The 14,434-nt window shown below is 38.0% G+C and overlaps 2 protein-coding genes and 1 non-coding gene across 5 annotated transcripts in view; 2 read left to right on the top strand and 1 right to left on the bottom strand.

Moving 5' to 3' along the window:
- LOC124605642 overlaps nt 1-1,248 on the bottom strand; it is a 167,907-nt gene extending 166,659 nt beyond the window's left edge. Inside the window, exon 1 of the mRNA XM_047137462.1 lies at nt 537-1,248. Coding sequence (XP_046993418.1) covers nt 537-1,195 — 659 coding nt within the window. The 5' untranslated portion in view covers nt 1,196-1,248. The remainder of the gene's footprint in view (nt 1-536) is intronic.
- Nucleotides 1,249-2,423: 1,175 nt separating this feature from the next.
- The window catches only part of LOC124605467 (PRKCA-binding protein), a 100,511-nt gene continuing 88,500 nt past the window's right edge, over nt 2,424-14,434 (top strand). Inside the window, exons 1-4 of one of the 3 annotated variants that reach the window (XM_047137166.1) lie at nt 2,424-2,804; nt 3,141-3,257; nt 9,305-9,385; nt 14,163-14,261. In XM_047137166.1, coding sequence (XP_046993122.1) covers nt 3,160-3,257; nt 9,305-9,385; nt 14,163-14,261 — 278 coding nt within the window. In that variant the 5' untranslated portion in view covers nt 2,424-2,804; nt 3,141-3,159. The remainder of the gene's footprint in view (nt 2,805-3,140; nt 3,258-9,304; nt 9,386-14,162; nt 14,262-14,434) is intronic. The other 2 variants (XM_047137167.1, XM_047137168.1) reach the window with 2 other exon arrangements.
- Trnat-ugu lies at nt 10,415-10,489 on the top strand. The gene has a single exon. It is a non-coding gene; the product is annotated as a tRNA-Thr (tRNA).

The raw sequence follows: 14,434 nt of genomic DNA, 5'->3' as shown, positions 1-14,434 counted from the left end.
TCGAAGCTGCAGGGAAAGCATTGAAATGGTTTTTGAAAGCAGTTGAGAAACACCGGCCACTCCGTAATTTACACTGGCGCACAGTCTCTCTAATGGAGAAATGGCACAACACAATTTTATTTCATCATATACTTAACAACTTTACTGTTGAATTATTCTATGACAGGAGTTACTTACAGGACGCGTAATTATTTAGATCAATGCCGGTCCTGCAATAATGCATGGTCCTGCAATAATGCATCGAAAACATTAGAGACCTTTGGATACGTTAATACCCACTATACGTCAAACGACTGATTCATAATTTAGATCACAACATAGCTTATCTCACTACAAATATTAAATTAGAAATCTTTTCAAGTATAAAGGTAATAAATGATCGCGTACCGACGTTCAATGATTCTGTTCACTGGACGCATCATACACTGCTGCTTTTGGTGTAGAATTTAACTAAAAAAATAATATAAACATTATGAAGCCTGCAAGCGCACCTTTAACAACTTAAACATTAGTTATTGGTGGAAATGTTTACTTACCAACCAACATACCACGGCTTCTCGCCTACTTCTAGTTTGACTCTTGACTCAGGCATAGAAAATACTTCTTCTAATGTTTTGAATTCAGTCTTGAAAGTTAAAATCTGGCACTCATCCTCTACACTTTCGTAAGCACCATCAATTCTTTGATATAAGTCTCTTAAAAAATGATAATCAAACGTACGCATTGCAGGCCATTTTGAGGCAGCACCTTTCATTAACATCGGTCTGGAACTGTACGCATAGTTCTTAAATTTTTCTCTAGTAATATTGTGAAATACAAGCACTTCCTTCACATCCTTACACATTTCACAGTCTGTTATAGGCCTAGTAGCTTCCCAAACAAAATAATTGTTGGGTAAAATACATCGTATACCGATGGCACTCTGCACGATGTATTCTACAAATGGTATTTTCAGTACAATACTAACACACGCAACAGCAACAAGTGTTACTAAAATAAACAAACTGTGAGGTCTAAGTAGTGCAGAGCCACCATCACTTTTCGTCCTAGTTTTCCTATACGTCAAGTTTCTTAATTCGTCTATGTGTATTCCACAGTCGATCAGGTTCTGGTTCAACGCAACAAACTTTTCATACACTATTCGCTCCGCATCCGAGTCTCCTTCGTGGTCCTCATCGCTGTTGTTTACAGCCATGTTACACGCTTCATAGTGACGTTTGACCACGCTCGGCGCCGAGTAGTTTTGAGTTTGACGTTTCACATCCTACTGATAATGTAATCGATAGCTATCGACTGTATCGATAACGAATGGTAGTAGCGATAATCATCGAAAGTATCGATATTTGGCATTTCGTACTCGATTTACAGAGAACAGCTTTTAATAACTTTATTGTATTAAAATAATAATTTCTCCATATAAAAGTTATCACTTTCATGTAAGTTCGATAGTTGAAGTTATAGTGTCCCACCATATTTTTAAATCGATATATTTCAAAGACGCTCCTCCTCTAACTTGTCGGATTGTTTTTTTACTTACACTGCCATCTGTTGGTCAATAACTAGACTAAGTAAATATCTGACCATCTGTAGACTTGTACTCATGTTTCGTACGGTCTTCTTGTTTCCTCTAAACAAATTTTTTCCGTACTCCTGCGTAGAAAATAGACAGTAACAAATCAGTCAACGTTAGAGCTACATAAAAAGTATAACAATGATTATTAGTTAGAGGGTTTGAAAATAACGTAGTATACTGTAACAAGATTTAAAGCCTTGTGTTGTATGGAAAGAATAATTGGAACATGACATTAATATGGGTGCGATGTATAACTAGCAGTTAAGTACCAGAGCCAGAATGTTCGAAGGACTGTGTTTCATACCTTTAACAATCGTCTCTCTTCATATTCCGCTCACGCGCGGACTAGTGCGAAAAATACTGGTATTGTGTATGTCCATTTGCGTGTTAATCTCTTTCGTATTATCCGTAGACATAATTTACGATGGAAGCTGCAGAATTGCTTTTCATCGTACCCGAGATAATGATTCTCTAAATATCCTTCAAATAGCGAGACAGAAATTGACATTCTACAGCTGTGGAAATATAGCTACTGTAGGGACAGTGTCTATTTTCGTTTGATTCACAAACAGGAACTTAAAGCTGACGAGTAAACATAGTGAATAGCTCTAGTTCCCAAATCAACACAGCGGTGTTTCCCAATGTCTTTAATACGGCTGCCCAAAAACTCCTGGTAAACGAAACGTTTTAAAATTAGTTACAGAATTCTCGTTTACTTTGCATGTTAACATCATAATTATAAACGCGTCTACGCGTTATTGGTAACATTAATGATGTCATATTCTTTCGTAAGGTATGTTTTCTATGTTGAAGTGCGTGCAATAACCGCGCAGGAAACGAGTTAATCCGGAAGCCAGAGACTGATAAGTGATAAGTATGCCACCACCTGTCACCAGTTGCCGCTTGACGACTTCAGTTCGTGGTCGTATGAATAGTTTGTGTTTTACTGTGTGTTCTGATTTTTGTTAAGTTAATCGTCACTGGATCCTTTCATTTCGTGAACTCGTTATCAAGTTAAGGCACTTCTGATACATTCGTCTAAATGCTCGTGTTATGTAAACCCTCTGGTATAGTTTTGACGTCTAACATGCGGTAGAGAGAGGTACAAAAAAAAAGCAACGTAAACAGGCAAACAAACAACAAGGTGACAGTAATAAACATAAGTACCAATGTATTTAGCACAGACGATGCTCGAGTACGAAGACGACTACTTTTTAGAAGAAGACAAGATGTAAGTGTCTTTCCTATTCTTTCAGTTAGCTAAGTACACTTGACAGGCGGAACACATGTCCACATTAATAAGCCACTTTTAAAAAGGGATAAAAAGCGCGTGTTTTTTTTCAAAAACTGCCACGAATTCCACTTGTATAAAAACCGATGTATCCAGAATAAAATAAAAAGTTTTCAGACACATCGTGCTGTCATTAGTATTTTTAATTACCAAAGTCAGGAGGATGCTATTGATTCTTGAAATTAAAAAAGGAGAGGCCTAAGTAAAACATAATTGCAGTTCAGCTGGCATTTATTTGGTTTTTATGTTTTGTTAATGATTTTTGTATCATATTAGATAAGGAAGGCGTCCACAAATGGCTGAGTACTCACCTATTTTGAGAGGGCTCTATGGTGGTGTCTTCAGTGATTCCGACGAGGAAGACAGTTATTTTGGTACCATGGAAGATCGCATGTATGTTAACATTTTGTTTTTGAATTTTGTTTTATTTATAGTAGAACCTTTTCGTTTTGTCTTTTGCTTTCTATGGTGATGGGTGATTAATTTCTTGTCTCCAAAAATGTGTCTCCCTCGTGCTTACAGAAATGGAAAAAAAGACAAAATAGGGATCACTTTGAGAATCTGTCAGGAGTTAAGGAAGGTCATTTTAAATCTCTCTGGTTAAAAAGGCAGTAAACCAGTTACAAGTCTCAAATTGCATAGTTATTGGTATTAGCAAATGTTTTATTTTCATCATTTTTTTAAAATAAATAAACCTTGTAATGAAACGAGAATGTTAGTTGATAAACACACATTTCATTAGTTTTATTGGTAGTAATAGGAATAAATTATTTGTGAAAATATTTGTTGGCCATTTTCGTAGATTTTTTTTGTCTGTAATTATTATTTGATACAGTGCCTCATTACTGATTTTCTTGAACGTGTCAGTTTCATCCAAACAGTGTGTTGTTGCTATTTTCAGTCCTAATACTGTTTTCAAAGCTATTCTGTCATGTGCAAGAGTCTTCATCTATGCATAACTGCTCCAACTACTGTTCTTGCAACTGTTTACTGTAGCCAAACCTTGCTCTGTTCCAGGAATTATTTCCAGTCACCCTTGCCCCAGTTACCAAATTAACTATTCCCTGATGCCTCAGGATGAGTCAACCTTTTCCTTCATTCAGTCAAGCTGTGCCACAAATTTCGTTTCTCTTCTTTTAACAGTCTGCTACAAAATATTCAGACATAGTGATGAAAAATGAAATTTGCCTTTGGCTTCTAACTGGCTTTTGAAATATTGTACAGAATATGGTACTGTTCATTGCCTTTGCAGAAAGCTACTTAGCTTAGACTTCCTCTGTTGTTATAAGGGCGATTATCGGTGATCATTTCTCACCGCTGTTTATGCCAAATAGCTTCATCACACATAAAGAAACATAAGAGTAGTCTAACAAAAGAAGTATGGTACACTTGACTTTGGTTTCATCTTCATTGTTTTATAAGATCTCATAAAAATACTCCAATCTTGTAAAAGTTTTTGCATATGGACATATTGCATACTGTCTTCAAGGTAAACTGAAAATAGGCTGGATGGGATTGCCTCGTTGGGCTCATCCAACGGACTGTAAATAAGAGTCACCAATCAAGATACTACATGTTATTATAAAACTTATTATTAAAAATTAAGCTTTTACACGAATCTAGGTACAAACATATGCTCTACAAAAAATGGAAATATGGTTTACATAATGTGGCTTTCTGTATGAAATTTTACCAAATATGTCATTTGTAAACAAAATAACAGAAAACATTGATTTGGTTTTTAATTATAAAATAAAGTTTGGTGCTAATATTACATTGACTCTTGGTCTAGTAATTAACAATATGTAACAACTGTATCAAAAATAAATAATTTATTAGTGTGTTTTCAGGAATTGCAAAAGTAGGTTTACATAAAATAAAGATAATTTCAATTCTGATAGGAAGTCTATTTAAGCATAATGACTATTATAAACCCATGTTAAAGTGAAACCAAGATGGGAATGTTAGCAGTAGTTTACAACGTGTGTGTTCTATGTGCAGCCTCTGTATTGGAATGTGCATCATTTCTGGCATTGATCACTTCATTACGTTGTTTCCTGGTCTGCTACTTTACAACCTCATTAATTCAGTCCTGTTCAGTAGTTATCTGATTTACCCATCCATTCTTCATCATATTTCTGTAGTACCAACCATATTTCAAAAGCTTTTCTTCTCTTATTGTCTGAACTATTTATCACCCATTTTTCACTTCCATACAAGACTGCACTACATACACAAACTTTCAGAAAAGACATTCTGATATGCTTAATTTTATATTTGATGCTAACAAATTTTTCATTGCCTGAAAGCTTTTTAACTATCGCCAGTCTGTACTTTATGTCCCTTTACTTATGCCTTTGTCATTTATTATTTATTTTCTAACGGTGGAAAAGCCATGGTAGAATAATGACAATATTATGAAAAGAATAGATTACTACTCATCATATAGTGGAGATGCTGAGCTGCAGATGAGCACAACAAAAAGACTACTAAGCATGTACGCTTTTGGCCAGAAGGCCTTCTGAAATAGACTACACACACACACACACACACACACACACACACACACACACACACACACACACATTCACGCAATTGCAGCTCACACACACGACCACTGTTTGTGGCTTCCGAGTCAAGACTGTGAGCAACTGCGCAAGATGGGAGAAGCAATCGGGATGGTGGAGGTAAGGAGGAGGCTGGAGCAGGGAGGAGAATAAAAGTGGGTACGGGTAGGGGACAGTAATGTGCTGTGTGCGGGAGCATACAGGGATGAGGTAGAGAGAGGGTAGGGCAGCTAGGTAAAGTTAGGAGGTTAGACAGAGAGCGGAGGAGGAGGGGGTGGGGCGGATGGAGAGAAGTAGAAAAATCGTGGGTGCACTTGTGGAATAGAAGGCTGTGGAGTGGGAACAGGGAAGGGGATAGGTGAATGAAGGACAATGACTGATGAAGGTTGAGGTCAGGAGGGTTGTGGGAAGTTAGGATATATTGCAGTTCAGAAAAGCTGGTGTTGGTAGGAAGGATCCAGGTGGAGTAGGCTGCTAAACAGTAATCATTTTAATTATGCCAGGTAGCGTGATCAGCAACTGAGTGGTCCAGCTGTTTCTTGGCCACTTTGGGAGGGGTGGGGAGGATGTGAGTGAGACATTCCTCATCAGAGGACAACAAGAGGCCATTGAAACCACGGCAGAGAATGTGTACCCTGCTATGCCTCCCTCTTCCTGCCTAGCCTCCTCCTTATCCCCACCATCCAGATTGCTTCTCCTATGATGCACAGTTGCTCGCATTCTGGCCTTGGCAGCCACAGATAGTGGTCATGTATATGTGAGCTGCATTTGCATGAATTTGTGTGTGTATGCTGCCTGTTTCAGAAGAAGGACCTTCTGGCTGAAAGTTTATATGTTTAGCAGTCATTTTGTTGTGCCTGTCTGTGACTCAACATTATTTATTTTCTTTTGGTCTAATCTAATTCTCTCAGTATTACCAATTTAGTTTGACTGCATTCTATTAAGCCTCTACCCCCTTCATTTTTGTTGAACTTCTTTTCAAGATGCTACCCATTCTGTTCAACTTGGCTTTCAAGTCCTTCGGCAACTCTCGACCTGCCATCCTGTACAGAATGCTGAGCCCTAACACTGACGTACCACTCACAGTCAGCTGAATGAGTAGTGATGGATCCTGCAGTTCATAGTATCCACAGGCAAGAACAGTACTTGAGGTACCTTTGATATCTCTGGTGCATGACTATTGGGAGCTCCCAAGCACTCCCATTCGCAACAGCTTCCAATCATTTGATGGTAGTCAGGGCAATTTCCAGCTGCTTTTGAATGTTAACTAATGCATCCCATGTTTGAGAGCAGCACTCGCAATGGGACTCCAGTGTGGTTGGTGCAATGTTTTACAGACCAATAAACAAATAACTTTCTCTTTAAATTTGTTAAGCTAAGATATTCCTTATTTTCTTTAAGAACTGAAACAATTAGTACGCAAAATATTTCTGTTAAGACAACATAAAAACCTGGATTGAAAGTTACTAGTTTCAAGAAACATTTTCGAGGGTATAGACACCATCCAACTTAGTGTACGATAAGTGCAGATAATATACGATCCTATTGAAAGGAAAAACTGGTTGTAACACAATATGTTAGTTACTTAGTAAATCAGAAATGCCAGTTTACTATAAAATAGATTATGCCCACTACAATTGCAAGTTCTGAAAATTCTCAGAAATGTGCATCTATTCATGCTGTTGCATACGAAAGTTCTTGGTGAACTATTTTTTTTACAGTGACCATGAATCACACACACTGATTTGCAAAGAAATAAGTTACCGACAATGAATGTGACTTACTCCAGTCCTATCACTGACATCTCATCGCATCAAAGGCAGGGCCACCTGTGAAAGCAGCCTTGCAAATGCAGATTTGCAAATGTAGCTGCAAACACTGTGCCACTTTCTATGTTGGCATGATAACTAATAAGCTGTCTATCTGCATGAATGGCCACTGCCTTACTCTGGCCAAGAGTCTGCTTGACCCAGTTCTGGAATATGCAACTAACACAATTTGCCTCACTGTAATGACTGCTTCATGGCTTGTGCCATCTCATTTCTTCCCACCAACTCCATCTTTTCTGAATTGTGCAGGTGGCAACCTCTCACTACACCGTATCCTTCATTCCCATAACACCACAGCCTCAGACTTTACACCCACACACCCTTTCTATTCCGCCATAAAACTGCCTCCTAGCAGCTATATCCTGTCCCCATAATATCACTGCACGGTCCCACCGGCAGCACTAGTGTCCAGCTAGGTTGCTGCTCTTGTCAGACGCAGTGACAGTTGAGCCTTAGTGCCGACTGACAGTAGTAGTGTGTGTACAAGTTGCTATTGTTCTTGTTGTTGTGTGAGTGTATGATTTCTGTTTCTGAAGAATGACCTTGTTCAAGAGCTGAAAATATTTACAGTGTTCTTTTTCATCGTGCCTATTTGTGATCCAACACCTTGTCTGTGTGGTGAGTAGCAGTCTAGCCTTTCCATATTATTAAACAATGCAAAATCCAGGATGGATTTTGTTGTGCCTATTGCAACTCAATATCTCCACTGTAATGTTGTCATCTTTCCATATTATTGGTATTTCATCAACCTGCTGGAAATGATTTTCAGTGGTATTAACCAGATAGATGGATTTCACAGCACTAGTGCTTTAATGCTTCAGGCAAATAAAAAATATTTTCTATATCAGTTCAGCAGTTCAGCCTCATAAGAACCCTGAAGCTCAGTGTCAGAGTGATTTGTTGTTATGCATCATATCTACCACTCTGTGACATTTTTTTGTGTGTGTTCAGAACATAAAATGTAAATTTCCCTTTTTTGCCATGTAAAAGATTCATCTGTTTTCACACAGTATCCTGACACAGATAAAAACTTTTTGGTTTTGATGGAGTGATGGATTATCTCTAAGCAGACAAGTTGTGTGTTATGTGTTATGTTTCTGGGTCTCAACCAAAGTATTTTTTTAAACACATGTCATAAATTCAGTGTCTTGAGAATTAAGACTTTGCTAAACACGCACTTACAGTGTACCGTGGCTTTTACATTGCGTGCTGCTGTTGGTAATGGTTTGCGTGATGAATGATGGGAAGTGAACACAGTGAATCATGAGTGAGATGTGGGTAGCTAATCATAGGGCTCTTTCATATTTTCTGTGATTCAAAAAAGAAGTTAGCTGGTATTTTGTTTCATTTGCAGCAATTTAAGCTGTGCTGTTAGGTCCCAACCAAATTACAACCTCAGAAATTGTGACCTACCCAGAAAAAAGTGACATATTTGTGACAGCCAAAATTATAAGATTGAGAGATTCTTACTGGCATACTATCACCTAATTGGCCAAGAACAATGATAACAAACTGCCAGCACCAGCACAATGTGGAAGATCCGTGGTATATTGTAAGTGCGCTTTAGACAGGACTATATAACAAAACAAGGGATTCAACAGGTAAAGGGAGAAACAACACATTTACAACATAAAATTTATCCACTATTCAGTGTGCCATTATAGCTGTCTATTCACCCATCATTAAGTAGGCAGCTTTGTAGGTAGGGGGATTCTTGCACATTTCTCAGCTCTAAATATTTACATGAAATTACTTGGATTGAAGTTATTTGTGAAACAGGTAGGAAAGAACAACAGTTTTGACATGAGATTCTTGCTGCACATGTTTGACTCAAACTTCCTATACTTGGTGCATTACATCCACTGACAATGATAATAATGGTGTTAATACTTTTGTGACAACAGCATATGAATATGTTCAGATTTTCAAGATTTCTCCTTAAATGTACATCTTTGAATAGTGTGTATAATTTTTCCAGCTAATTTTAGAACTATACATAATGGACTATTATTTGTTTTTCTTGCATCCCTTCAACTGCATGTAGTCCAGAATTACAGGTAGCAACATGCAGGGAAGAAAAACAACGTACTGGTCTACATGTGAGTGTAGATGTGGTTGATGAACTGTGAGTATTCATAACAGAAAAACAAGGAATTCCACATCCTGTAAAAATGTTTGTACCTCTCAATTACATTATATTAGGTGGTGCTTTTGTTCCATATATGCAATATGAGGCTTCCTGTAAAATGCTAACTATGTCTGTAGCATTCTTTGGTGTGTATTTTTGTTTCCATTACCATGTATATAGTGCAGTTGTCATTTAATGTAACAAAAAATTGAAAAATAAACTGTTTTGCAGACTGTAGTTCGAAGCAGCTTTTATTATCCCTTCCTACTTATTTTTGTTACCTAAGAACAGTCAAGAGTGTCAAACTGAATGTTGTTATATTACTGTGAATATTGCGTAGAAGAGATGTAGTATAATTTGATCCATATAGCATTAATACATCATATATTCTATTATAGCAGTCAATTAGATGTGAAGCACTGTGGTTGGTTTATTGGTATGTCCAATATTTTATTTGCAATAACAGTATGTTCAGAAGCACAACTGTAAAACTAATGAATGAGGTTGCAGTGCTTTTATGACTGTATATACGAAGACAGTAACTTGTTCTCGAAAGAACAGTTACTGTTGATGACCATGCAGCTTTTCCCTGGAATAAATGATGACTAACTGACAACCTCAGCTGCCGACAGGTGTTGTTGATATACCTCGATGTGGACAGCCGAAAATGTGTGCCCCCACCGGGACTAGAACCCAGGATCTCCTGCTTACATGGCAGACGCTCTATCGATCTGAGCCACCGAGGACACAGATGAGTAGCGCGACTGCAGGGACTTATCCCTTGCACGCTTCTCGTGAGACTCACATTCCCGACTGTCCACAATTCTACATATGTATTGTACTTTATAGACATTTGCCCAGCCACTCATTACTCATGCACGCTTTGGCGATTCCCGTAAGAGTAATGAGTGGGTGGGCAAATGTCTATAAGGTACAATACATATGTAGAATTGTGGACAGTCGGGAATGTGAGTCTCACGAGAAACGTGCAAGGGATAAGTCCCTGCAGTCGCGCTATTCATCTGTGTCCTCGGTGGCTCAGATGGATAGAGCGTCTGCCATGTAAGCAGGAGATCCCGGGTTCGAGTCCCGGTGGGGGCACACATTTTCGGCTGTCCACATCGAGGTATATCAACAACACCTGTCGGCAGCTGAGGTTGTCAGTTAGCCATCTTTTATGAGTGTATTTTGTTACTTATGCTCATCTCCAATAACAGCTTTGCTTCATTCACTAAATGCATCAAACATCCAAAAAGTACTTTCATTCTGTTGGGTGTGCTATCACCGACAACAACCATAACACAATACTTGTAATCTTAAGAATCTCAGAATTTTGTAGGCTTCATTTGAGCTTAGTCTGTAATTTCATTAATTTTACTGCCATTTTAACCCCCTTGTAGAGGCTAACTGCCATAATACAATCTCCTATTACAAATCATAAAAGAACTTTCTGAATTTGGATCAGTGTACAAGTATTTGGCAGATGGATGGCCATGAGGTTAAGTGATAGATTCGCTACAGAATACTCACAGTACAGGAACGAATATTTGGGGGAAAAAAATAGTGAATTAGATTTAAATTTGACAATTCTGTACTTTATTACATGTCAAAACATTTGCTAATTGTTTCACCACGCCCTCTTGTTCATTTTGACACAAATGCTTGAGGGTAAATTGATTTGTTTGCTTTATAATTTGTCACTCAAAATATTTCACAGTTGTATTCAAAAATTACATGTAGGCACATCACTAAGTTTGCACTGCATACATGAGTGGGTCAGTATTTTTGCTGTCATTTTTAAAAACGATGGGTTGCTGAGCAACATCTTATATCCATCTATACATTAGAAAATAAAAAGTAAAAGGTAAATATTTCACGCATTCCCTTTTATTTTAAAGATTAATATGGAGATCCTGACTGGGACCTGTTGCTTTTTGTAGGAGGTGCAGTTACTAACTGATCCACCCAGGCATGCTTCATGGTCCTGTTTTGTAGGGGGGGGGGGGGGGGGGGGATGGGGGCTAATGAGGTTTCCTTTGGTCTGCAACACATGATTTCTCTTGAAACATGTAATTATGAGATGCCAGCAAATAGTTTAGACATTTTTTAAAATTGTCAGCTACCTGTCTGTTGAACCCTGTTTATGTGCATATTGCTGCATTGTGGTTTTTTTGATCTTTCTCTCTGCATCTTTTTGGGGGAATGCCAGAATAGATCCCTAAGGAGATTCATGGTTAATTCCTGCTGCATTCATTGTGTAAGCAAACATTCATGTCATTATCAATGTTTTTGTTTGTCAATAGGAAATTAAAAACTATTATAAAAGAAGAGAAAGTACAAGGGTGGTTTGAAAAGTTCTCGGAATCACTACGCGAAGTCAGTGCTAGCGCAACAAGTTGTTCACCTGATATTCATTGAATTATTGCCTGTAAACATGTGCCATGTCAGTGCTCTTGGAAGAGAGCCGTGGCTGTGACATGGCTCTGTTGTTGTTCCCACGTAGTGATTTGCAAAGATGGAAAAAACTGAGATTTGAGCAGTGATACTTTGTAAAGAAAGGTTTGAAAGCAAATGATATTCATGCCGATTTCCAAAATACACTGGTGGGCAAATGAATTTAAATTTGGTCGGGAGAGCTTAGATGATGAACCACACAGTGTTTGTCCAAGATGTATCACTACTCCAGAAATCATTGTAAAAGTGCACAAAATGGTCATGGAGGATTGCCCATTGAAAGTGCGTGAAATTGCTCATGCTTGCCAGATGTCATCCGAAAGGGTATATCACATTTTAACTGAAGAATTAGAAATGAAAAAGTTATCTGCGAGATGGGTGCTGCGACTCTTCACACTGGATCAAAAACACATGAGAATGGTCATATCAGAACGATGTTTGGCCCGTTTTAGGAGAAACGAACAAGATTTTTTGCGCCGGTTTGTGACCACCAATGAAACTTGGGTGCACTACTATACCCCAGAGGCAAAACAACAGTCAAAGCAGTGGAAACATGCTGATTCTTCGCCACCAAAGAAACAAAGACAATTCCTTCGGTGGGAAAGGTCATGGCTTCAGTGTTCCGGGATGCTAAGGGAATTCTATTTGAAGATTATCTCCCCACTGGGCAAATAATTACTGGAGAATACTATGCTAACCTTCCGGACAAATTACTACAAAAGACGCACGAAAAAAGGCCAGGTTTAGCAAGGAAGAAAGTCGTTCCATCAAGACAATGTGTGCCCGCTAACATGTGCTGTCGCCATGGCAAAATTACATGAACTAAGGTATGAGTTGTTGCCACACTCGCCTTATTCACCTTATATGGCTCCATCAGACTTCCGTCTCTTCCCAAAACTGAATATTTTTCTTGGTGGATGAAGATTCACTTCAAACAAAGAATTGATGGCCGCAGTTGACAACTATTTTGCAGGCCTGGAGGAAACTCATTTTTGAAATGGGATCAAGGCACTGGAACATCGTTGGACCAAGTGCATTAGTCTACAAGGAGACTACATTGAAAAATAAAAATAGTTTCAGTAATGTAAGTACTGTTTTTCTATTCCGTTCCGAGATTTTTTTCAAACCATCGTCATAGTTGTTACATGTACACAAGCAATAAAAATTTTCATCGCATCTGAATAGTAGAGCACATTAAAGTGCCTGCTTCTGGGTCATGGGAAGGCATGCTGGCCACGGATCAAATCCGCCTTAGGGATTAATGATGGAGCCTGGTTTGCAAGCCAACCTGGATGTAGTTTTTAGGTGGCTTTCCACATCCATCAAGGTAAATAAATACTGGGATGGTTCCAAGTCCTATCTCAAATACATATTCCATAAACAAATTGAAAAATGTTATTAAATTAGGGCATGTGACGAACACTAGACGCAGACACAAGGGGTGCATGGATTCATCCCCAGGGTGAACTGGCAGTACCTAGGGGAATGGCAATCTTATTTAATAATACCTATACACAGCTATGGTCAGTTCTCCACATAATAGTGACAGAATATCAGTTCAGATCTGACATTAGCTGGATAAAGGGCACCAGAATGGCTAGATGGATAAAAAATTTCATTTAAAAAGTAGCATAGTTTTGATATAGTGCTAGTTTGCCATTGTTATCAGTTGTATTTGTGGTTGTAAAATAAACTTTGCAGTATTGCAGAATCTGCATTATTTTAGTTTAATTAATGTCAGTAATATTCCATGTTATGAGCTCTGGTATTTATTGTGAATTAATCATATCATCAGAATTTTTGTCTTTGAGAGAAGGTATGAAAAGGTCAGATGCTGCTATATTTGTTTCTGAGGCAAATAAAATAACAGTTTCAGTATGTATACATTATTTGTGTGTTATTATAGTGAGAGGGGATTTGCCTTTTATAGGTATCTAGGAATTCTTAATGATTGGGTTTGATAAAATTTTCAATCTTGCAAGCTTTAGTAACTGCTCTGAATGAATGTAATGATCGTAACCATGTGAACAACTTAATGGAGCATCACAGTTGTACATATCTGTTATTAGTTGAAGCATATTAACTCACTTGATTGTAAATTCAAATATGTCTCTGTAACAATCTTATATGAAATCCTGTAATTGTTGAGAATGGTCTCTTAGTTTAAAGGCAAGAACTGTTTTTAGAGCTATCTTTTCATAATTAAATTATTTTAAATTTCGGAGTTCCCTTAGCTCTTGAATCAGTTTTGTGAACAAATGAAGAGGTTTTACTGCTAAAAGTTCTTCCTTCATTAGCATGTTAAATATTTGTTGGGTAGACCAACTCCATCTGAGAACAAACGCAAAGAAGTGGAAGGTCATATCCAAGAATGCAGGGAGACTGATTCAAAAAGTGAAGGAGAAAAGTTGTGTGACAGGTAAGAAAATGTATTAACTGGAACATGTAAAAATCACAACTGATTACAATGAAAGTATGTAACATGAAGTTCATGATACGAGGGTTATTCCGGGAGTAAGGTCCGAATTGCTGCAGCTAATCAGATGTGTCACGAACACTGAAATGCACATGTGCACCGACTCCAGGCATGCT

This window comes from Schistocerca americana, chromosome 3, assembly GCF_021461395.2.
Source record: "Schistocerca americana isolate TAMUIC-IGC-003095 chromosome 3, iqSchAmer2.1, whole genome shotgun sequence".
NCBI classification, from domain to species: domain Eukaryota; kingdom Metazoa; phylum Arthropoda; class Insecta; order Orthoptera; family Acrididae; genus Schistocerca; species Schistocerca americana.
This window is presented reverse-complemented; position numbering and strand designations above follow the sequence as displayed.